Source organism: Malaclemys terrapin, chromosome 3 (assembly GCF_027887155.1).
Source record: "Malaclemys terrapin pileata isolate rMalTer1 chromosome 3, rMalTer1.hap1, whole genome shotgun sequence".
In the NCBI taxonomy this organism is placed as follows: Eukaryota; Metazoa; Chordata; order Testudines; family Emydidae; genus Malaclemys; species Malaclemys terrapin.
The window spans coordinates 208,918,897-208,942,447 of NC_071507.1; the positions used below are offsets into that span (position 1 = coordinate 208,918,897).

At 55.4% G+C, this 23,551-nt stretch overlaps 1 protein-coding gene across 2 annotated transcripts in view; it reads right to left on the reverse strand.

The window, feature by feature from the left end:
* SNX17 (sorting nexin 17) overlaps positions 1 to 22,557 on the reverse strand; it is a 38,482-nt gene extending 15,925 nt beyond the window's left edge. Inside the window, exon 1 of one of the 2 annotated variants that reach the window (XM_054021257.1) lies at positions 22,398 to 22,557. In XM_054021257.1, the coding sequence (XP_053877232.1) occupies positions 22,398 to 22,457 (60 nt within the window). In that variant the 5' untranslated portion in view covers positions 22,458 to 22,557. Of the gene's footprint in view, positions 1 to 12,156; positions 12,230 to 22,397 lie in introns of those variants that run through there. The other variant, XM_054021258.1, reaches the window with a different exon arrangement.
* Positions 22,558 to 23,551: the final 994 nt, after the last annotated feature.

Here is a 23,551-nt window from a genome sequence, read left to right on the forward strand (position 1 = left end):
TTCTACTGCCCACCTGACCAGGACAGTGAAATGCTGATATGGGATTAGAGAGGGTACAGAAACAGAAAACCCAATAACAACGGGGGATTTCAACTGGGAAACAGTCATATTGACTGGGAACAGGTCCCTTCAGGACAGATCACAGAGATAACATTTTTAGACACCATTAATGACTGCTTCTTGAAGCAGCCAGTCCTGGAACCCTGAGGGGAGAGTCAATTCTTGATTTAGTCCTAAGTGAAGCACAGGATCTGAACAATAAGAGTGTTGACCTGCTCAGTAACAGAGACCAAAATTTAATGAAATTTAATATCCTTGTGAGGGAAGAATTCCCAAGACACCCACCACAGCAGCATTTTACTTCAAAGGGGAACTACACAAAACTGAGGAAACTAGTTAAATGGAAATGAAAAGGAACAATCACACAAGTGAAATGCCTGCAAGCTGCACAGAAACTTTTTAAAAACACCGAAAGAGAGACTCAAACTCAATGTTACCCCAAATTTACAAAAAGAAGAAAACCAGGAGGATGACCAAACACATGCCATCATGACCAAACAAGGGGTTAGCGACAACAAGACATCGTTTAAAAATTGGAAATCAAATCCCGCTGAGGAAAATAGAAAGGATAAACTCTGGCTAGTCAAGTGTAAATGTATAATCAGGCAGGTGCAAAAAGAACAACTACCAAAAGACACAAAAACTAACAGCAATTTTATTTTTGTAAGTACATCAGCAGGGCTGGCTCCAGGCACCAGCTAAAGAAGCAGGTGCTTGGGGTGGCCAATACCAAGGGGCGGCACTCCGGCCGCTACTGGGGCAGCACATCTGGATATTCATCGGCGGGTCCCTCAGTCCCTCTCGGAGCGAAGGACCTGCCGCCGAATTGCCGCCGAAGAGTGGAGCAGTGTGATCGCGCTGCCGCAGCTTTTTTTTTATTTTATTTTTTTTGCTGCTTGGGGCGGCAAAAAACCTGGAGCCGGCCCTGTACATCAGCAGCAGGAAGCCTGCTAGATAATCAGTGGGGCCACGGGATGTTCGAAGTGCCTAAAGGAGCACTCAAGGGAGACAAGGCCATTGTGGAGAAGCTACATGAATTCTTTGAATCGGTCTTCACTGCGGAAAACACGGTGGAGATTCCCATACTTGAGCCATTCTTTTTAGGTGACAGATCAGAGGAACTGTCCCAGATTGACAGCTTGATAGAGAACAGTTTGGAACAAATGGATAAATTAAAAATTATTAAGTCACTAGGACCAGACAGCATTCACCCAAAAGTTCTGAAGGAACTTAAATATGAAACCACAGAAAAAATAACCATGGTATTGCTTAAATCAACCTGCATACCAGATGACTGGAGGACAGTTAATGTGATGCTGTTTTTAAAAAAGCTCTAGAGGCAATCCTGGCAATTACAGCCAGTAAGCCTAACTTCAGTACCAGGCAAATTGGCTGAAACTATAGTAAATAAGAGAATGATCAGACACAGATGAACGTAATATGCTGGAGAAGTTTCAATACAGCTTTTGTAAAGGGAAATTGTGCCTCACCAATCTATTAGAATTCGTTGAGAGGGTCAACAAGCATGTGGACAAGGGGGATCCAGTGGATAGTGTAACTTGGACTTTCAGAAAGCCGTTGACAAGATTCCTCACCAAAGGCTCTTTGGCAAAGTGAGCTGTCATGGGATAAGAGGGAAGGTTCTCTCATGGATCAGTAACTGGTTAAAAAACAGGAAACAAAGGCTAGGAATAAATGGTCAGTTTTCACAATGCAGAGGGTCTCCCATGGCTCTGTACTGTGACGAGTGCTGTTCAACATATTCATAAATGATCTGGAAAAAGGGGTGAACAGTGAGGTGGCAAAATTTGCACAAGATAAAAAATTACTCCAGATAGTTAAGTCCCAGGCTGACTGCGAAGAGTTACAAAGGGACCTCACAAAACTGGGTGACCGGGCAACAAAATGGCAGATGAAATTCAATGTTGCTAAATGCAAAGTAATGCACACCGGAAAACATAATCCCAATTATACATATAAAATGATGGGGTCTAAATTAGCTGTTACCTCTTAAGAAAGAGATCTTGGAGTCATTGTGGATAGTTCTCTGAAAACATCCGCTTAATGTGAAGCGGCTATCAAAAAAGCGAACAGGATGTTGGGAATGTTAGGAAATGGATATATAAGAAGACAATTGTGATGTTATGAGTGTGATATAATATTTCATTGGAAGGTGACAGGGCCAGAAAGAGTTAATTAACTCACAGACTGACCTGACCCATGGCCGAACTTTAGAAACTGGTTAGGAAGATATGTAAACGGATAGAGCTTTGAAATGCAAGTCTGCATTGTTAGAGATAGAAGGGGGGATGTTTGCTCAGGTCTTGTGATGTAAGCAAACAAGTCTTGTCCATTGCTATAGTTTTAATTCAAAGATCAAAAAAGAATATTAACATGTAGGAAGACACTTGAGTGAAATAGTATTATTGTCTCTATGTCTCTTTGAAGGTTGTGGTAACCTGTATCTGAACTGTTTAATGGATAAATGACCCTGTGCTAATTGCCAGGATGTTTGGGAGAAGGAGAGTTAAGCCTATTGTTTTCTCAGGCCGAAAGGCTGCTGGAAATGTATAAGAACCCTGGGACACAATCCTGCTTCATCTCAGATCTGCTTTGGGTTTCAAGAGGGGGAAACCTTAAGCCATAAGGATTGAGATCCCCAGTCACTGACTGGAGTCACTCTGAATATGGACATTGGACTATAACCTCTGGACTATTTCTAAAAGGACTTTTGACAACTATAAGCTCATCTCTGCTATGTGTCTGAACCTCAAGAATTGAATTCAAGTCTGTCTGTAGATTGATCTTTTAACCAACACTCTCTCTTTTCTGTTCTAATAAATTTTAGCTTAGTTAATAAGAACTGGCTATAAGTGTGTATTTTGGGTAAGATCTAAGTTATAATTGAACCTGGGTATGTGGCTGATCCTTTGGGGTTGGAAGAACCTTTTCTTTTATATGATGAGATAAGATTTTCAGTAATCATCATCATATCTGACAGGTGTGTCTGGACGGAGGCCTGAGGCTGGGCACTTTAAGGGAACTGCGTTGTTTGGACTTCTGAGTAACCAGTGAGGTACTACAGGAGCTGTTCTGTGCTGGTTGGTAAATCTAAGTATTGGAATAACCATCAGCGTTTGGGGTTTGTCTGCCCCGTTTTGTTTGCAGTTCACCCTAATTAAGTGACCTCAGCTGGCTCCCACGGGCAGCACCATCACAACAGTAAATAACATAATACCAGTATATACATCCATGGTACGCCCACACCTTGAATACTGTGTGCAGATCTGGTAGCCCAGCTCAAAAAAGATATATTAGAATTGTAAAAAGTACAGAGAAGGGCACCAAAAATGTTTAGAGGGATGGAACAACTTCCCATATGAGGACAGATTAAAAAGACGGGGACTGTTCTGCTTGGAAAAGAGACAACTAAGGGGGGGGATATGATAGGGATCTATAAAATCATGAATGATGTGAAGTGAATAAGGAAGTGTAACTTACCCATTCACTTAACACATGAACCAGGGTCACCCTATCAAATGAGTAGGCAGCACGTTTAAGAGAAACATAAGGAAGTATTTCTTCACACAACATAAAAATGGCCAGACTGTCTCAGACCGAAGGTCCATCTAGCCCAGTGTCCTCTCTTCTGACAGTGGCCATTGCCAGGTGCCCCAGAGGGAGTGAACAGAGCACAGTCAACCTGTGCAACTCATTGCCAGGGGATGTTGTGAAGGGCAAAAGTATAAGAGTTAAAAAAAAAAAAAAAAGTTCCTGGAGGATGGGTCCATCAATGGCTCTTAGCCAAGATGATCAGGACACAACCCCGTGCTTTGGGTGTCCCCTAACCTCTGACTGCTAGCAGCTGGGTCTGGACAACAGGGGCTGGATCACGTGATAAATTGCCCAGTTCTGTTCACTCCCCCTGCGGCTGACTGAAGACAGGACACTGGGCTAGCTGGACCACTGGTTCGTTTTTATGTCCTATGCCCTGTGCTCAGTGACCCAAGGTCCTTTCCAGTCCTATGTTCCTCTCTCTGGCGCACTAATGTTGGTGTTAATACATTGTGGTATGGCAAAGGAACTCCTGAGGAGTGCAAGGGCGTGTGCCAATATTCCAGCAGGGCAAGCGGAGCGGCTGCATGCCACAAGGTGCCCTGGTAAGAGAGTGCAGTGCAGTGCACCAGCTGCCTCCGCAGGGGGCTTTAAGAGAGAGTCTCTGGGCCATAGAGATTCCTAGTTCCCAGGGCCAGATGGGATCCTGTGATCACCCAGTCTGACCACCTGTATCACATGGGCCACAGACTGCCCCACAATAAATCCATTAGAAACTCAGCCAATCGGGATTGGAAAATGGTCAGTGCTGGAGAGGCCACCGCTCCTTGGCCAGTTGTTCCAGTGGGTAATGAAACATTTACACCTTATTGCCAGTCTGAGACAGCTTAGCTAATCAGGAAGATGGCTGACAGGGGACCTGATTAGAGCGTCTAAGGGCCTTCCTGGAGAGACAATGCCAGGTGCTAAAGGGCCCGTCAGTCTAACAGAGAAGGGCAGAATAAGGAGCCATGGCTGGGCGCTGAAGCCAGACATCCCAACAAGGCACCAGTGCCGGTAAGGAGCGGCCAAGGGCAGCGGTGGATTCTCCGTGTTTTGATCGTCAGATCCACACTGGCTCCTGTCTGGAAGGTGTTTTAGTCAAACCCAAGCTACTGGGCTCAGTGCACTGAAATGTAGGAAATGCGACAGCCTGCAACACCCAGCAGGTCAGACTATGGTCTGATGGTCCCTATTAAAAACCCAAACCCCACGGGGGGGAGGGGGGCGGACACATGTTCAATAGCCAGGGGGTTCCCCCCTACCCACCTGCCTGCACCACCACAGGCTGCGTCCCCAGCCTGCAGGCACATGCCAGGCTCCGCTCCCTCCCCTGGCTCGGAGCCCCAACTCACGGGGAGGCAGAACAGCAGCGCCAGCCCCAGGTCTGGAACAGCTCGAGGGGTCCTCGCCGCGCCCAACAGTGGGCCCTGGAGCTCCAACCCTTCCCAAGCTAGCAGGGGCAGTGCACTTGGCCTACCACAGGCCAGAAGCGTACAGCAAGACTGCCCGCCCCTCCCTGGCAGGGCTGGAGGGAGCGCGCCCAGGCTGGGATAGCAGGGACTGCGGTCAGCAGGGCACTGAGGAGGGGAGAGGGACCGCTCCCTCCATCGTCAGGCCCGCTTGGTCTCTGCTACACCCTCCGGACACTGAGACCTGCCAAGTCTCGCCCTCCCCGGGGTCCCTGCGCAGAGGACAGTGCCTCTGAGGCAGCGAGGAGCTGCGCCACGCAGCTGAGGCGGATGCGGCCCTGCCTGGAATACCAATGAGGAGCTGGGGGATCCGCAGGGCGGCAGCGCTCCAGAGGCTGGCTCGGATCACAGCCCAGCCAGACGCAGTTCCCGCACTAAGAGCGGAGAGGGGGGACAGTGAACAGTGTAGGTTGGGATCGGCTACAGTGGTGCTGGGCAGCGTGACCCCAAGGCCTCCTTCCCTCTAGCCCTAGCCACAGCCCCGGTCACCCAATCCACAGGGAGCTCTGCCATTGGGGCAGAAACTTTGCAGGAGGGGAGGCAATTCCCCAGCAGGGCTCACAGCCTGGCTGTGTAGAGCCCTCCACCAAGGGGCTCGCTGCCAGCCCCGGGGAAAAGACACCCTCATGGCAGGCAGCCTCCTTGCCCTTCCCACACAGAGCCGCTCTGCAGTGGCACAGGGACCTCTGGGCAGCTCTCAACCGGGAGATGCACCAGCACAGACACATGGTGCATGGGGACGAGAGAGAGAACCCTTCTGCCCCCAGCTCACGGGCAAGCAGGGGCTGTGCTCACTGGCTGCTGGCATTGGGAGCAAAGCCATGCTGCAGCCTGATAGCACACAGGCCAAGGAGAGAGAGAGAGGAGGGGGGGGGGGGGGAGAGAGAGAGAGAGAGAGAGTGTGTGTGTGTGTGTAGGAGGGGGGTCAGGGTGGCCAGCCGCACGGCCAGGGGGTGGGGTGGGGTGGTTTGACGGACATGGCACCGTTGGCTCTGCAGATGCGACAAAGTGGGTATTTCTGGACTATAGTTTTTAATCCTCTGTGTGCCTCAGTTTTCCCCGGCATGCTCCAGCATTACCTAGAGGGTAGGAAGGGTTGTTTGCTTGCTGTGGAGGCCAAGAGACTCAGGGCTGGATGGCTCCCAAGTGTCGGGGACTTGGCCCCACACCAACAGAGATTTCGAAAAGACAATGGCAAATCCAATCCCTGGAATAAATTGCCCAGGGAGGTTGTGGAATCTCCATCCTTGGGGATGTTTAAGAGCAGGTTGGACAAACACCTGTCAGGGATGGTCTAGACAATACTTAAGTCCTGCGCTGAGTGCAGGGGACTGGACTAGATGGCCTCTCGAGTCCCTTCCTGTCCTATGATTCTATGACTTAGCAACCAGAGCCCATGGATGGACCCCTCTCGGCAAGAAGCCACGCCACGTCTGGGGAGGTGCCAGGAGGTGGTTAAAGATTGGCTGCTGGAGAAGTCGGGACCCACAAACTGGGACAAAAAGAGGTCAGAGGGACAGGGCTCTGTGCTGACCAGAACAGACTCTGCTGTAACTTTCTTTTCTCTGGGCTCCCCCAGGGCTGTCTGTGCCGTGTGCCAGGCCACTGATACACCCTCCTATCTGCCCGCGCTGGCTGGGTGTCCCCGCAGACGCTGGGGGGGGGTGCTGCTCCCCCAGATTGTACACGTCTCCCCCAGGGTCTGTCCCAGACTCGCTGCCCGGCGCTCCCGGGGTGGGGCAGGGGGGCTGCAGCCCCAGGGGCCCAGCCTAAGGAGGCGGTGAGGCCGCGTAGCTCACCCCGGGGGAAGAGTGAGACCCCAAAGAGTCTGGGTCACTCAAGGCCCCTCCCAGGGACTGTTCCCAGACTGGGGCGTAGCCCAGCCCCAGGGGTTTGTGACACAAGTATCTCACCTGAGAGCGACAGTGCCAGCATTTACCCGGAGAGCTTGCACCAACCCCACAGAGGGCTCAGAGACAAGGGCTGATGCCTCAGACGGTCCCTGGCTCTCCCTGTGGAGTCCACGTGGCCCAGAGGCGATGGGCTCCCGGGGGCCGGAGGCTGTGGGTTTCTGCAGCCACCCAGGCCATGCGATGGAGCTGACGCGGTGGATCTCAGCAGGCTGCTGGGAGCTGCGGCTGCGTGGAAGGGTCCGTGGGCTGCTGGCAGGCTAGATCATGCCAGTTCATTGGGGCTGACGGCAGAGTCCTTAGGCTCTGGAATTCAATGTCCAGCTCAGACGACCTACTCAGGGGTCTCTGGGAGGCAAGACAAGCTCAGTGCCACAAGCCCGCCACGGCCCAGCGGTGCAGCAGCTGCCCCTGGCTACGCTGGGGCACCCGAACCAGGCCTGGCATGTCCCTTCCTGCAGGCGAACCAGGCGCTAGAGCCACATACCACAGGAACCACACCAACCGGGAGGCACTGCTACACCCTCACAGCCAGCACCCGTGCTACCGCTGCTCTGCTGCTCCACAGCGCCCTCCTCCTGCAGGCCTGGCTTGTAACAGCCTGGCCCCTGCAACAGCCTCCTGGCTCTGCCCAGCCCGCACCAGTGCGGGTAGAGCCTCCTCCCAAGGGGCCCCGGCTCCATACATGTGACTTCCCCTTTGTGGTAATGTGATGCTGGCGGAGCAGCTCATGCAGCAGTGTATTGGGGCAATTCACTGGTGTACGAGGAGAGATCCAAGTGATAACTGGAGAAGAGCATATTTGGTGTTTAAACTTCATAAAACTAAGGGGATGTTACATGCATTGTTTTTACTGATCTGTGTCCTGTCCTAATGTAATAGCCGCCTGTGACTTCGGGACACTGTACATACCCTCGGAACTAAACAACTCACCCGCCATCGAAGACGCCTTGGGGAACGCTAACGAAGGACTCTCAGAAAAGGTGCTAATTCCAAAGCAAATGGCCATGGCCTGTGATGAGCAGAGGAAAGGAAGGAAGGAAGGAAAAGCCCGGCTGGGCAGAGAGCCGGTCAGCTGTCTTCTGCCAGAAGAGGATACAAGAATGGATGCAAAGGAAGATCCCTCATCTCTGGACTGTTTGGATTCTTCCAGGGAAGTGCGCCAGATGCAAAGCGGAGATACCCAGCCCCGAAATACTTTTGCGAAACTGGCCGTTTATTACAGCACTGCCACCATTTGGAGTCACAGACTGTGACTCGCCCGTGCAGATATTGTACCTGCTTTAACCTCTCAGTAACTCTCATTCGTTTCTCTTTGCTAATAAACCTTTAGTAAGTTTCCTGTAGAATTGGGTGCCAGCATTGCCTTTGGCATAAGATCGAGATTGCCAAGTGACTGGTTTCTTGGGATTGAGTGAAACCTGATGTGATTTGATTTTGGGTTTCAGTGCCCATTATCACAATGTTCTGTTTGTCTGGGTGGGAGACAGGCTGGAGGAGACTGTCTGTTGCTGAAATCTAATTACCGAACACACCATCCACTTGGGTTGCCTGCCCTGTTTCTGACCGTCTGCCCTGAGGTCGGCTCTCCCAGCTATGAATCACTCCAGACAGCGTGACAACAACATATCACGCTCTGGCCAGCACAGTGCAGCTGGCAGGCATCTGCAGGCCTATCAGGGTGGAAACCATGGGATGCCCCTCCACTCTCGGCTTAAGAACATAAGAGCTGCCAACCAGGATCAGATCCTGGTCCATCTAGCCCAGTGTCCTGCCTCCAACAGTGGCCTGTACCAGAGCTTCAGGGGGAGCCTACAGAACAGCGCAATTTTTGAGAGAACCCACTTACACTTTTGGCCATCACAAGAACCCATGGCAACAAGTTCCACGGGTTAATTGGGTGTTATATGAAGAAATACTTCCTCTTGTTTGTATTTCATAGACTTGCTCTCTATTAATTTCATCGGGTGACCCCTGGTTTTGTATTGTGGGAAAGGGTAAATAACATTTTTCTGTTCACTTTCTCCACACCAGGCATGATTTTCTAGACCTCTATCGTATCCCCCTTTAGTCATCTCTTTTCTAAGCTGAACAGCCTCTCCACGTATGGATCATCTCTGTTGCCCTTCTCCGAACCTTTTCCAGTTCTACTAGACTGTTTTTAAGATGGGGTGACCAAAACTGGTCACAGTATTCAAGGTGTGGGAGTACTACAAATTTTATATAGTGGCACTAGGATATTTTCAGTCTTATGTTCTATCGCTTCCTAACATTGTTGGCCTTTTATACCACTCCTGTGCACTGAGCTGAAGTTTTCAGAGAACTATCCACGTGGACTACAAGATCTCTTATTGCCTGCAAACTCTGCCACTTCACTGCTCACTCTTTTATACAGATCACTAGTGAATATGTTGAACAGCACTGATCCCAGTACAGATACATAGGGGACTGCATTGCTCACTGCTCTCCATTGTGAAAACTGACCATTTATTCATACTCTTTGTTTCCTGTCTTTTAACCAGTTACTGATGCATAAGAGGACGTCCCCTGATATCCCATCACTGCTCAGTTTATTTAAGAACCTTTGGTGAGGGATCACATCAAAGGCTTTCTGAAAATCCAAGTACACTCTAGCCCTGGAAAACCTTCTCTACATGCTTGTTCACCCCCTCAGAGAACTCGGACAGACGGGTGAGGCAAGATTTCCCTTTACAAAAGCCCTGCTGACTCTTCCCCAACAAATCATGTTCATCTCCGTCTCTGATCATTCTTTCCTTTACTACACTTTCAAGCAACGTGCCCAGGATCACCTCTGGAGCCCTTTTTAGAAAATCAGTGTCACGTTAGCTACCCTCCAGTCACATGGTCCAGCAGCAGATTTAAGTGACAGATTTCATACCACAGATAAGAATTCTGCAATTTCACATTTGAGTTCCTGCAGAACCCTTGGGTGATACCATCTGCTCCTGGAGACTTATTACTATTTCATTTATCAATTTGTACTAAAACGTTCTATTGACACTGCCTGTTTGGCAGGCTTCCTGCTTCTGATGTACTTTAAACAATCCTCACTGGTAGTTTTTGCATCTTTGGCATGTTGCTTCTCAAATTCTTTCTTGGCCTGCCTTATTACACTTTTATACTTAACCTGCCAGAGTTTGCTTTCCTTCCTGTTAGCCGCACTCTGACTTCCAGAGTTGAAAGGATGCCTTTTTACCTCCAATGGCCTCTACTACTCGGCCATTAAGCCATGGTGGCATTCTTCTGGTCCTCTCATTGTCTCTTCTCCTTTGGGGTACCCATTACTACTGAGGCTAGCAGGCTTCCTGGCTCATTCAGCGCTAACCCAGTCAAGAGCTGGGGGGAGCTTAACAAGGGAAAAGTGTGAACAGGAAGAAGACAGCTGTACACAGAGACTGCTGACCACAGAGACAGATCACCCAAGAGACACACAGTCGCAGGCCTCACCACCCCTGAAGTGAATGGACCAGCTGTAAGGTAGGGTGCCCCCAAGAGGAGGGGCTGAAGGTAGACCCCAATTAAAGACACTCTACCAGCTGAGAAGCCAAGCCCCAAAAGGGCAAACCCAAAGGACTGCCAAAGAGATATCACCACTGCCTTTGGTTTTCCTTTGATTCCCCTCTCTCTCCAGGGAGGGGCAGAGAAACAGACCCTTGTTTGTTTGGAAAACCCCTTGTGTGGTACAAACAGGGGCGGGACATAATAAATAACTTGCATCGGGGTCTAGGGGGGACTCGGGAGCCCTGCACCCTGCGACTGCTCCTTTTAATTTCTGGTCTAACAAGATGGGGAGCACGGGGGGCCAGGGCGGTGTGGCACAATGGGCCCGGAGCATTTATGTGCCACCGACAGCCCGTCTGCCCACCCACCGACCTCCAGGGTTCGGGCTGATTTCAGACAGACCTCTGGGGATCTCTGCCAGTTTCCTCCTCTGCCCAAGGCACAAGCAGTGAGATTCTGGGGAGAACAGCACTGCTCTGAAGTCAGATCTCATGGAACCAGCCTCAGTTCTAGTCCTGGCAGGTAACGACAACACTGGGCAACAAACAATGGCCCCAATGCAGTTGGAGAGAGGAAGTCTCTGTCCCCAGGTAGGCGAGGCCCTTTCTGCACTAGGAGCAGAGTGTTTTACCATGGCCAGCGTTCCCCTGTGAACACGTGTGAAAACCGCAGGCTGCCCCGTCTTCACTGGGATTTCACCTTGGGCTAGCAAACCCGTGCTCAGAACATACCTTCCCCCTTCACGGTGCACAGCCACAGAGAACTCACTGCTGCAGCTGGCTACCACCCTCATGAGCTCTACTCCCTCCCACCCACACAGACAGCCCACTGCTCACTGGCACGAGCCACAGGAACCAGCCAGGCTGGCGTTCAGCACCCTGGCCACCCCCACGCCAGCTCCCCGGCCCCAGCCCCCCACGTCAGCTCCCCGGCCCCAGCCCCCGGCACAGCCCACAAAACTGCCAATGCTACGGAGGTGCCCAGGGCTCCCTGCCCCTCTCCCCTAGCAGCCCCAGGGTGCTCCCATCCCAGGGCGTGCTACTACTCAAGCAGCTGGTGCCTTGCAGCACAAAGTCTGGTGAGAGCTCCCACTGCTCAACCAGGACCAGATGCGAGGAAGAGCTCCTAGGATGACCGGGCGAAAGGAGACGGGCCTGGCTTAGCCTAGCCAAAGACAGGCTGAGCAGGGATGGGACTGTTCTCTCCACATCCAGCTGGGCTCTACACACCAGGGAGGGAGAAGAGCTGCTGACACTAAAGGTCAATGCTGGCCCAAGAACAGAGAGATAAAGCAGCCACGAGGACACAGGCTAGCGCTGCGGAGTGAGGCTCTGGGACCCACTTAGCTCGCCTGCGCCACTGCTTTGAAGACGGCTCTTGGCAAGTTTATGAACAGGACGGCGTGAGGGGTCTGCCTGTGCTAGCAGGGACTGGCCACGATCACCCCTCCACCCCCGGAGCTCCTGCGATGCACCGAGCTCCACCCCGGCACACTCACTCCGCAGCACGCCCAGCGCAGGCAGGTGGCAATGGCTGGCAGCAGCAGGGCACGCAGCCCCAGCCACGCCGACCCCCCCAAACCCAACACTCCTAGTTACGTTCGGGTCGGGCTGCACCACTGAGTGACCCCTCCTGAGCTGGGGACCCCCTTCGATCCTGCGCAGCCGGAGCTGAGCCCTCGTGGGGGATGGTCGCGCCGCTCCAGGCCGCAGCCCCACAAACAGCAGGAAAGGCAAGGAAGAGACCAAAGCACCAGAGTAGTCACTGCCTTCACTCTGGGAGCTCCCAACCCCCGCCCAGCCCAGGGGGCCTTTGCCAAGTGGCGGCCTGCGGTCAGAGACGGCTCTGTGCCAGCCCCTCAGCCACCAGCCCCGAGTGAGCACACACCGCAGCCCGTGGCACAGACGCCCAGGAAGCTGCCAAATCCATTGCCTCAGACAGTCTGCTCGGGCTCCAGGGCCCTGCTCCTCCAATGAGCAGCCGAGCTGGGAGGGCGTTCCTCCTCCAGCTGAACAAAACAGGAAGCTGGGGGCTGGCTGTGCGCTCCAGCCCCCTCAGAGCCAGGCAGCACAACCCCTCCCTCCCTGGGGCCAGGCACCTAGGGGTAGAGGGTTCCCTGCCCACCAGCGCCCCCTCGGAGCCAGGCAGCACAACCCCTCCCTCCCTGGGGCCAGGCACCTAGGGGTAGAGGGTTCCCTGCCCACCAGCGCCCCCTCGGAGCCAGGCAGCACAAACCCTCCCTCCACTGGGGCCAGGCACCTAGGGGTAGAGGGTCCCCTGCCCACCAGCGCCCCCTCGGAGCCAGGCAGCACAAACCCTCCCTCCCTGGGGCCAGGCACCTAGGGGTAGAGGGTTCCCTGCCCACCAGCGCCCCCTCGGAGCCAGGCAGCACAACCCCTCCCTCCCTGGGGCCAGGCACCTAGGGGTAGAGGGTTCCCTGCCCACCAGCGCCCCCTCGGAGCCAGGCAGCACAACCCCTCCCTCCCTGGGGCCAGGCACCTAGGGGTAGAGGGTTCCCTGCCCACCAGCACCCCCTCAGAGCCAGGCAGCACAACCCCTCCCTCCCTGGGGCCAGGCACCTAGGGGTAGAGGGTTCCCTGCCCACCAGCACCCCCTCGGAGCCAGGCAGCACAACCCCTCCCTCCCTGGGGCCAGGCACCTAGGGGTAGAGGGTTCCCTGCCCACCAGCACCCCCTCGGAGCCAGGCAGCACAAATCCTCCCTCCCTGGGGCCAGGCACCTAGGGGTAGAGGGTTCCCTGCCCACCAGCACCCCCTCGGAGCCAGGCAGCACAAACCCTCCCTCCCTGGGGCCAGGCACTTAGGGGTAGAGGGTTCCCTGCCCACCAGCGCCCCCTCGGAGCCAGGCAGCACAAACCCTCCCTCCCTGGGGCCAGGCACCTAGGGGTAGAGGGTTCCCTGCCCACCAGCGCCCCCTCGGAGCCAAGCAGCACAAACCCTCCCTCCCTGGGGCCAGGCACCTAGGGGTAGAGGGTTCCCTGCCCACCAGCGCCCCCGTGGAGGCCAGGCAGGGCTGGACTGTCCTGCCCGGCTCCTCACAACACACAGCAGCTGCGGAGTGGCAGCCAGAGGAGAGTGCCAGGGAACCTGGGGAAAGGGTGAGGGGAGGGACAGGTCCCCTGCAAAGCAAGCTCAGCGAGGGACCTGCCTTCACACTGCCCTATCCCCAGCGCCCGCAGAGCGTGAGCGGCTCTGCCCCTACGGGCCAGGCTAGGAGCTACAGGTGGGGCAGTTCTGGTGCCCTCCCTGAGCTCTGGGGCACTGCCCTCCCTGGATACAGTCAGGGCTGAGACAGCACAGCTATGGGGGGGGGGAGGGAGGAAGAAGAGGTTTGCGGAGGAGCGACTTAGCCCCTCCCCGAACAGGGAACAACCCAGCGGAGTCCAACCAAAACAGAACTAAACCCAGCCGAGTCCCCGGCACAGCCCCTCGCTGCCCCCAGGCAAGGAACCCAGCAGGGCTACGCCCCATGGCTCTGCACGCTCCGAGCAGAAGGCTCACGCCTAAGCCATGTGCAGAGCCGCGGGGCATAAAACATGCCAATGGCTGTCTCCTCCCGTCCTGAGGGGCTGGAGGAGCCGAGGCCCGTCGCTCCCCAGCATCCCAGCCCAGGGCTTGCAGCCTGGCCACTGCAGTCTCTGAGCCCCTCTTGGACAGGCGACAGCCACAGCCACACTCCCTGGTGGTCAGAGACCCCCGAGATGCCCCTTCACAGGATCGCTCTTGGCCAGCCCCACAGGACACACAGCCCCACAGCAGGCCTGGTTACTGCACTGGCAGTGTGAGGAGAACGCAGGTCTCCACCCACACCCAGCGGAGGTAACCGCACAGATGTGCGGCGCGTCTGAAACACTTGCCCAATATCCTGCAGCCTCCAGTGCCCCCTTTCTGAGTGTCACCTCAGGACTCCCTCCCTCCAGAAGCAGCAGCCAAACGCCTCAGGCTCTCCCCACAAGACACATGTTGTCAGCAGGACAGCTGGGGGAGTTGCCCCAACGCACCGCACTGACCCTTAGAGAGAGAGCATGGGCCTTGTGATGGGCGTCAGCAGCCCGGACGCCATCCTGGTGAGCACGGCCCCTTTCTGCCTCGCCCACTGGGTAAGTGCGCAGGTAAGGGAGACACAAATGGGGGCTCAATCCAAGATGGTCGCCTTTCTGAGAGCGCTTCCTACGAGCGGGAAGCGTTAGGATTCCCTGCCGTTTATCGGGGTCTCACGGACAGGCCACCAACCCCACTAGCCCTGCCACCTTGCCACTGTTACTGTGAGTCCGCCTTCCCCGGCCTGGTGACAACTGGCCATCGTCATGCCAGCGCTGTCCCCCACCAGAGGGAATGACGCGAGAACAGCCAAGCCAAGCCAACCCTTCCCATTGCAGGATTCCTCACAGCATGTCGGCCTTCCCATGGCTAAGTGATCATCCTCGTCCCTCTCCGGAGAAAGCCCCGAAGGGCCAGAGAAGCTTGGCACTATTCTCAACAGGACACGGCAGATCCCAGCCCTGACCCTCACAGATTATACAAGCCAGTGAGAGCAGCGAACAGGAAGGATGCAGCTGAGGGCCTGGCTCTCTGCGGGAAACACTGTGTTCACAGCTCAGCCTGTTTGGGGTGTCGAGGAACTTTGTCCACATGGCACTTGGACCTTCCTGTCACGCAGGGACATGCAAGGAGCAGGTATTACCTGATACTGCATTGGTAAGACCGTTACTGCAGCACTGGACCCAGCTCTGGGCTTCACACGCTTTGTACAGGAAGCTCACAAACTGAAGAGGGTTCAGAGAAGAGAACAGGAATGGGTCAAGGGCTGGAAACCCACCTTACAGCGAGAGACAGAAGGAGCTCAGTCTCCTTAGCTTAGAAAAGAGAAGGTGAAGGGGTGACTTGATGACAGCTCAGTGCGGAGGATGGTTCTGAAAGCAGACAGCTCTTTAATCTAGCACACAAAGGCAGAAGGTGCGCCAATGACCGGAAGCTACAGCTAGAAAATTCAGGTGGGAAGAAGGTGCACGTATTTACAGTTCAGGTAAACGACCATTGAATGGAGGGTTCCCTGTCACTTGGGGTCTGAGACTGGAGAAACCATCAGCTCCTGTTCAACTACACACTTCTGGGCTCGAGGCAGGACCACTGGGTGGGGCCTGAGCCACGCAGTCAGACTGGCTACACCTCTACCCCCATAGAACGCGACACAATACAGCACACATTCTGATATAATGCGGTAAAGCAGCGCTCGGTGGGGGGGGCTGTGCACTCCGGCGGATCAAAGCAAGTTCGATAGAACGCGGTTTCACCTAGAACGCGGTAAGATTTTTTGGCTCCTGAGGACCGTGTTATGTTGGGGTAGAGGTGTATCAGAAGGGCCCTGGCCAAGATTTTCAAGGGAACAAGGGCATGAAGCCAGGCTCCCAAACCCAGATTGAGGAACCCAGCTCCGGGACCCCGCAGCTCCTCATTTCAGTTTTTCAGTCTTGGCCTATGAATCTATGAAACCAGTTCCCTAGAGCTGGTAGGGGGAGTGCCCACGGGAGCCCCTGGGACCCCTGCCAATGGGGACTGAGTCACGTTTGCAGTTTTTAATAGTTTCCAGGGGAGATGGAGTCAGACGCAGCACCAGGTGCTACCAGCCCACAAGATGACAAGGATGGTCTCAGCCCAGCTCTCAAGGCCAGGTGCCCATGTCACAGTTACCACGGTGGCCAGAGCAACGTGGAAGCGACACTTTGCACCCAGCACTGCCAGCACGTCCCCCATTTAGATGGGACGCAAGCTCCCAGTGCTCCCAGCTTGCTGGGTGCACCAACAACAGAGACTGAGGCGCACAGTGCACATCCAGAAAGACCCTCTAGGGCAGGGGTCATGAAGTTTAAGGCCTGCAGGGACCACCAGATCATCCGGTCTGACCGCCGGTAGATCACAAGCCGCCACCACCACCCAGCACCCGCCTACTGAACACAACGACCAAACAGGAGACCAGACTATGACACACCACAGGGAGTAAACAGGAGAGGCCGAGGTGCACAAACGTCTGTGTCCCAGTGGGCGTCAGCAGCTCTGGGGAAACTCCGATCTATAGAGGTAGGAGAAGCAGCCAACTGTCTTATTCCCCCAAAAGCCCTTAGAGCCCCGCAGCAATGTAGGATGAGGACTCCAGTGCATGCTTCGGCCAGCAGCCCAGCCCGCCAGGAGCCAACAGACACAGGAAGAGAGGGTGGGAAGAGTTTCCCAGCCCACCAGGAGCCCAGGACAACAGCACCGTTGGCTTGTTTTGAGCAAAGGAAAGTCAGGCATAAAAGCCCTGAAGGCCCGGCCGGAGGGACCAAGAGGCAGGAAAGGCCAGGCTGGAGTCTGTGGCTGCAGCAGGGAAGCGCTGTGGGAACACAGACGTGATCACCGAACCAGCAGCGCTAGTGCAGGCTGGGGAGCAAGGCAGGGGATTTTGCCTGCCAAACCTTACCCACAATCCCACTGTCGCAGCCTGCGACACAGACAGAGCGGATCAAGGAGGGAGGGTGAGCCGCAGCAGGGGCCCTGGGGTATGTGCAGTTCAGTCCCACAGGGAGAGTTACCCCCAGGAGAGGAACACACTGGCCCTTAGCACCATTGGGAACATGCACAAGGCCCACTACCAGCACGTGACCGCGAGGGCTAGGGGCCCACTTCCAGTAGTCCTGCTGCACCCTGGCTTGGGACGGATCAGAGCGGGACAGTACCTCTCTCCTCACCTTGTCCCTTGCCCACTGCAGCCCTAGCTGGGGGGCATTCAGAGATTCTTAGACTCCAGGCCAGAAGGGACCACTGTGATCAGCTAAGGTCTCAGCTGGATGGTGTCCAGGTCTGGGCGCCACATTTCAGGAAAGAGGTGGTCAAATTGGAGAAAGTCCAGAGAAGAGCAACAAAAACAATTAAGGTTTGGAAAACATGCCCTGTGAGGGCAGATTGAAAACCCTGGCTCTGTTCAGTCTGGAGAAGAGAAGCCTGAGGGGGGGCATGGTAACAGTTTTCAAATACTTCAAAGGTTGTTATAAAGAGGAGGGGGATCATTTGTCTTCCTTAACCACTGAGAGCAGGACAAGGAGCAAGGGGCTCAAACAGCAGCCAGCTTGGGTTAGGTTGGACATTACGAAACACTGCCTAGCGGTCAGGGTGGTTAAGCAGGGGAACAAACTGCCTAGTCACCGTCATTATCTAATCTGTTCTTAAACCCTCCCAACACCTGTCAGAGATGGTCCAGCCCAGCAATACTCAGACCGGGGCTTATGAGCCGCAAGTGGCTCTTGAATTGGTCTCCTGTGGCTCTTTCCACAGGATATTAGAACCCTGTTGTTACCTGTCACTCTGTGTTCTTGGGGAACCAGGGCACAGTATCCAGCCTGCCTGACTCACAAAGGACACCACCCCCCACCCCAAGCCTCTGCTTGAACCAAAACTGATCAGAAGAAAGACTTTAAAAAAAGCAACGAAAAGGCCATGGGAGACCCACTAAACCGCTCCGGACAAGGGTGACAGGATTACGGCAACTCCCCTAGCCTCATTTGTATGGAAGATGGGACAGGGAGGCATCTCCATCAGCATACCGAATGGAGAACAGAGATTCCCAGGCAAGAACCGCACTGAACTCTGGGACCAGAGAAGCAGGGCAGCACTGCATGATGGGGGATCTCTGCTCCAGATGTTAATGAACCCATGCCTGCACACACCCAGCTCAGCAGTTATCAGACCAATTCTAGTAATAAACCCTTGATTGGGATCCAAAATAGTGAAGCTGCCTAATTGCATTGTGAGCTCCTTGGAAGGAACATCGCCCATAGCCAGGAACGAGCAGTTCCTATTGTCTAGCCTGAACAAAACAACATTGGCATACTCCCTTGAGCCATCAGTTCACCCATACACAAATCTAGTGTTCTCCCTTGAACCATTGTTCTTTCCCTACAAAAACCCCTATCCCTGCTCAAGTAAGTGCTCTGATGCCTGGATCCAAAATCTGCATCAGTTCCACTGGGACTTCATCTTCTCCTGACTGTGCGGGGGGCTCTGCCTGACTCCCGCATTCAGGACCCTCAGCAACCACCACCCCCTGGGACCCCCGATCGATTCAAGCTTCACGGAGTGGTGAGAACCCAGCTCTCGCTCTCTCTCGGTATAGCCTTCTGACCCCAACTTGTGGGATCAGTGATAGTTTTCTAAACCTGACTTCTATAATCAAATGTAAGTTAGATTTAATATCATCACTGTTTGGTTTGTTTGGCTCCCCTGGTATGGTTACTACCTGGCAATAAATCACTTTCATGGTTAAGCTGGTTGCTCCCTCCCGTTCCCCCTCCCCCCACCCCGCATGGGTGTTTTTTGGCTTCCCCATTCACTCTGCAGCAACGCTCCTCGTACCTAAGCTAAAGATCCCTGCGGCACCCAAAAATCCTGTGGGGTTTGCTCATCAAGTGGGTTACGACCAGAACAACTGTAACGTGAAAGCGGGGATAGGGACGTGCTGAATCTGGGCCATATGAGGATGGCAGTTTGGAAGTGCTGCTCGACCCAGTCTGCTGAGTCCAGGGGCATATAAGGGGTCAGCTTGGGTGTGCTGACCAACCTGGTCCTCTCAGACGCGCTCTGCTAACGTGTATGTGCGTTCCTCTGATTCTGGGGCTGGAGGAACCCAGCCCTGGGGAACCGAGGTCCTGCAAGATAGCTCCATTGGGAGGGGACTTGCAGCAGGGAGAAATAAAACTCTGTATGAGAACACAAGTGACACAAGCAGTACACTGATAGAATTACAGAAAAAAAAACCCATGCACACACAGAAGAGTAACCCTAATAAATAAGCGTACCCCCACGGGCAAATCTGGTAACACTGTATGATTTAATTATTAACCCATCTAAGTCATTAACCAACCTGGGTGCTTTATTAACCAATTGTAGCTGATAAAATAATAATATTTGGTCAGTCATTTTGCTGCGAGAACATATTATAATATATACATGCACACAAAATATTTCCCCATCATAGAATCATAGAATATCAGGGTTGGAAGGGACCTCAAGAGGTCATCTAGTCCAACCCCTTGCTCAAAGCAGGACCAATCCCCAACTAAATAATCCCAGCCAGGGCTTTGTCAAGCCTGACCATAAAACCTCTAAGGAAGGAGATTCCACCACCTCCCTAGGTAACCCATTCCAGTGCTTCACCACCCTCATAGTGAAAAAGGTTTTCCTAATATCCAACCTAGACCTCCCCCACTGCAACTTGAGATCATTACTCCTTGTTCTGTCATCTGCCACCACTGAGAACTTTCTAGATCCATCCTCTTTGGAACCCCCTTTCAGGTAGTTGAAAGCAGCTATCAAATCCCCCCTTGTTCTTCTCTTCTGGAGACTAAACAATCCCAGTTCCCTCAGTCTCTCCTCATAAGTCATGTGCTCCAGCTCCCTAATCATTTTGTTGCCCTCCGCTGGACTCTTTCCAATTTTTCCACATCCTTCCTGTAGTGTGGGGCCCAAAACTGGACACAGTACTCCAGATGAGGCCTCACCAATGCTGAATAGAGGGGAATGATCACGTCCCTCGATCTGCTGGCAATGCCCCTACTTAGACCACCCAAAATGCCGTTAGCCTTCTTGGCAACAAGGGCACACTGTTGACTCATATCCAGCTTCTCGTCCACCGTAACCCCTAGGTCTTTTTCTGCAGAACTGCTGCCTAGCCACTTGGTCCCTAGTCTGTAACAGTGAATAGGATTCTTCCGTCCTAACTGCAGGACTCTGCACTTGTCCTTGTTGAACCTCATCAGGTTTCTTTTGGCCCAATCCTCCATTTGTCTAGGTACCTCTGTATCCTATCCCTACCCTCCAGCATATCTACCACTCCTCCCAGTTTAGTGTCATCTGCAAACTTGCTGAGAGTGCAGTCCACGCCATCCTCCAGATCATTAATGAATATATGACTATATAGGACTATAGTAAATGAAACGATGGATTCACACTCCTGGGGCTCTTTTGGGGAATGTTGATCGCTAATTTGGCTCCTGAACCACTGAGGTCTGAGTATCACTGGTCTGGACAATACTTAGTCCTGCCTCAGTGCAGGGGATGGGGCCAGATGACCAATCATGGTCCCTTCCAGTCTTACATGTCCATGACTGTAGTCTGACCTCCTCTATAGCACAAGCCAGAGAACTTCCCCAAAATAATTCCTAGAGCAGCTCTTTTAAAAAAGCATCCAATCTGGACTGAAGTATTGCCAGTGCTGGAGAACCCACCACAGCCCTTGATGAATTGTTCCAGCAGGTAACTCCCCTCATCATTAAACATGTCCAGTCTGGTTTTGTCTAGCTCCAGCTTCCAGCCACTGGATCATGTTGTACTGTCTGTCTCTGCTAGACTGAAGAGCCCGTTGTTACCTGCTAGTTCCCCATGTAGGTACTCGGACGGGGATCAAGTCACCCCTTCACCTTCTCTTTGCGCTCCTGGAGTCTGTCACTATAAGGAATATCTTCTAATCCTTTATTAATTCTTGTGGCTCTTCTCTGAACCCCCCTCCAATTTATCACCAACATCCTTCTTGAATTGTGGGCACAGGACTCCAGCAGCGGCTGCACCAGTGCCCACAACACAGGTAAAATAACCGCTCAGCGCCTTCTTGAGATTCCTGTTTATGCATCCAAGGATCACGTTGGCACTTTGGTCACATCATTGCACAGGCAGCTCACATTCAACAGATCATCCACCCCCACCCTCAAATCCTCTCCAGGATCACTGCTTCCCTGGAGTCCCTGGTTCGCATCCAGCTACATTACACAGCATTCAGGGGGCTTGCAGGGCGGTTCCCTGGTGCGGACTCTCTGGAGGAGTTTCATAGTGGCTATGTCACCCCCCACCCCCAACATCCAAGGGTTGTATCAACAACTTCTAACTCGGAACGCGCAAGGGACACTGGGGCAGGCGGCTGGCACAACGGGTCACCCCACTGCTGCAGGGCTTGGGGGGCCCACGATCCAGCCCCTCCCGGGCTGGGGGGCAGCCGTTTGCCGGACGGTGGGCAATGGAAGGGCAGGGTCGATACCAAGGGCCCCACCACAACCCTGGGAAGCTGGGGCAGAACAGGCAGCCCCCAGCCACATGGCCAGCCCCACACAGACTGACAGCAGCCCCCCAGCCCTCAGCCCCCCCGGGAACCGCCTCCACACCCCGGGACAGACCCACCCGCCCGGACAGGGACCCCCAGCACGACCCCCAGATCAACCCCCCCCCCTCCCGGACCGGACAGGGACCCCCCAGCACACACCCCCATCACACACCCTGCCCGGGCAGTGATCCCCCCCAGCACGCCCCCCCGATCAACCCCCCCCCCGGACCGGACAGGGACCCCCCAGCACACACCCCCATCACACACCCTGCCCGGGCAGTGATCCCCCCCAGCACGCCCCCCCGATCAACCCCCCCCCCGGACCGGACAGGGACCCCCCAGCACACACCCCCAGCACACACCCTGCCCGGGTAGTAACCCCCCCCAGCACGCCCCCCCAGATCAACCCCCCCCCCGGACCGGACCGGGACCCCCCAGCACACACCCCCATCACACCCTGCCCAGACAGGGACCCCCAGCACGCCCCCCCCCAATCAACCCCCCCCCCCCGGAGCGGGACCCCCCAGCACGACCCCCTGCCCAGACAGGGACCCCCAGCACGCCCCCCCCAGATCAACCCCCCTCCCGGAGCGGACCGGGACCCCCCAGCACGCCCCCCCCCGCCCCGCCCCCGGATCAGACCGGCCCAGGACCCCCCGGACCGGGACCCCCAGCCGGGCCAGGCCCCGCCCCCTCACCACGTAGGCGGCGCCGCCCTCCCCGGCGCGGCTCTCGGTCTCGGGGATGGAGAAGTGCATAGTGCCGCGTGCCCCTAGCGCCCCTGCGCCGCCGCCATGTCGGGCCGCACCACCGCGCCACCCACCGGGGGGGACATGGGCGGGCGGATGGTACGGCCCGAGGGGGACTGTGGGCGGGGCCTCCCCGCCCCAACGGCGGGTTCGGCCCCGGGATGTACCAAGCGGCCCCTGCAGGGGGGAGCCGCCCTCTGCGCGCGCGACAGGCCCGGCTCGCAGGGGCGGGGCCCGGTTTGGCACCTCGCTCCAGTCGGGGGTTTGGTACGGCCCGGGGCGGGCTCCCTGCTTCCGCTGGGCGGTGCGGCACGTGCCGGGGGGAGGCGATGGCGGCTCCTCCCCTCGCCGAGAGACCCTCCCCCGCCCCCTCTTCAGTGCACCCCCTGCACCCCCACTGCCCCACAGCTCCCCTCTCCCTGCAATGCACCGCCTGCCCCCCACCGCCCCTTCCTCTGCACCCCTCCAGTGCACCCCCTGCACCCCCACTGCCCCACAGCTCCCCTCTCCCTGCAATGCACCCCCTGCCCCCCACCGCCCCCCTGTAATGCACCCCCTCCAGTGCACCCCCACTGCCCCACAGCTCCCCTCTCCCTGCAATGCACCCCCTGCACCCCCACCGCCCCTTCCTCTGCACCCCTCTCCCTGCAATGCACCCCCTGCCCCCCACCGCCCCTTCCTCTGCACCCCTCTCCCTGCAATGCACCCCCTGCCCCCCACCGCCCCTTCCTCTGCACCCCTCTCCCTGCAATGCACCGCCTGCCCCCCACCGCCCCTTCCTCTGCACCCCTCCAGTGCACCCCCTGCACCCCCACTGCCCCACAGCTCCCCTCTCCCTGCAATGCACCGCCTGCCCCCCACCGCCCCTTCCTCTGCACCCCTCCAGTGCACCCCCTGCACCCCCACTGCCCCACAGCTCCCCTCTCCCTGCAATGCACCGCCTGCCCCCCACCGCCCCTTCCTCTGCACCCCTCCAGTGCACCCCCTGCACCCCCACTGCCCCACAGCTCCCCTCTCCCTGCAATGCACCCCCTGCCCCCCACCGCCCCCCTGTAATGCACCCCCTCCAGTGCACCCCCACTGCCCCACAGCTCCCCTCTCCC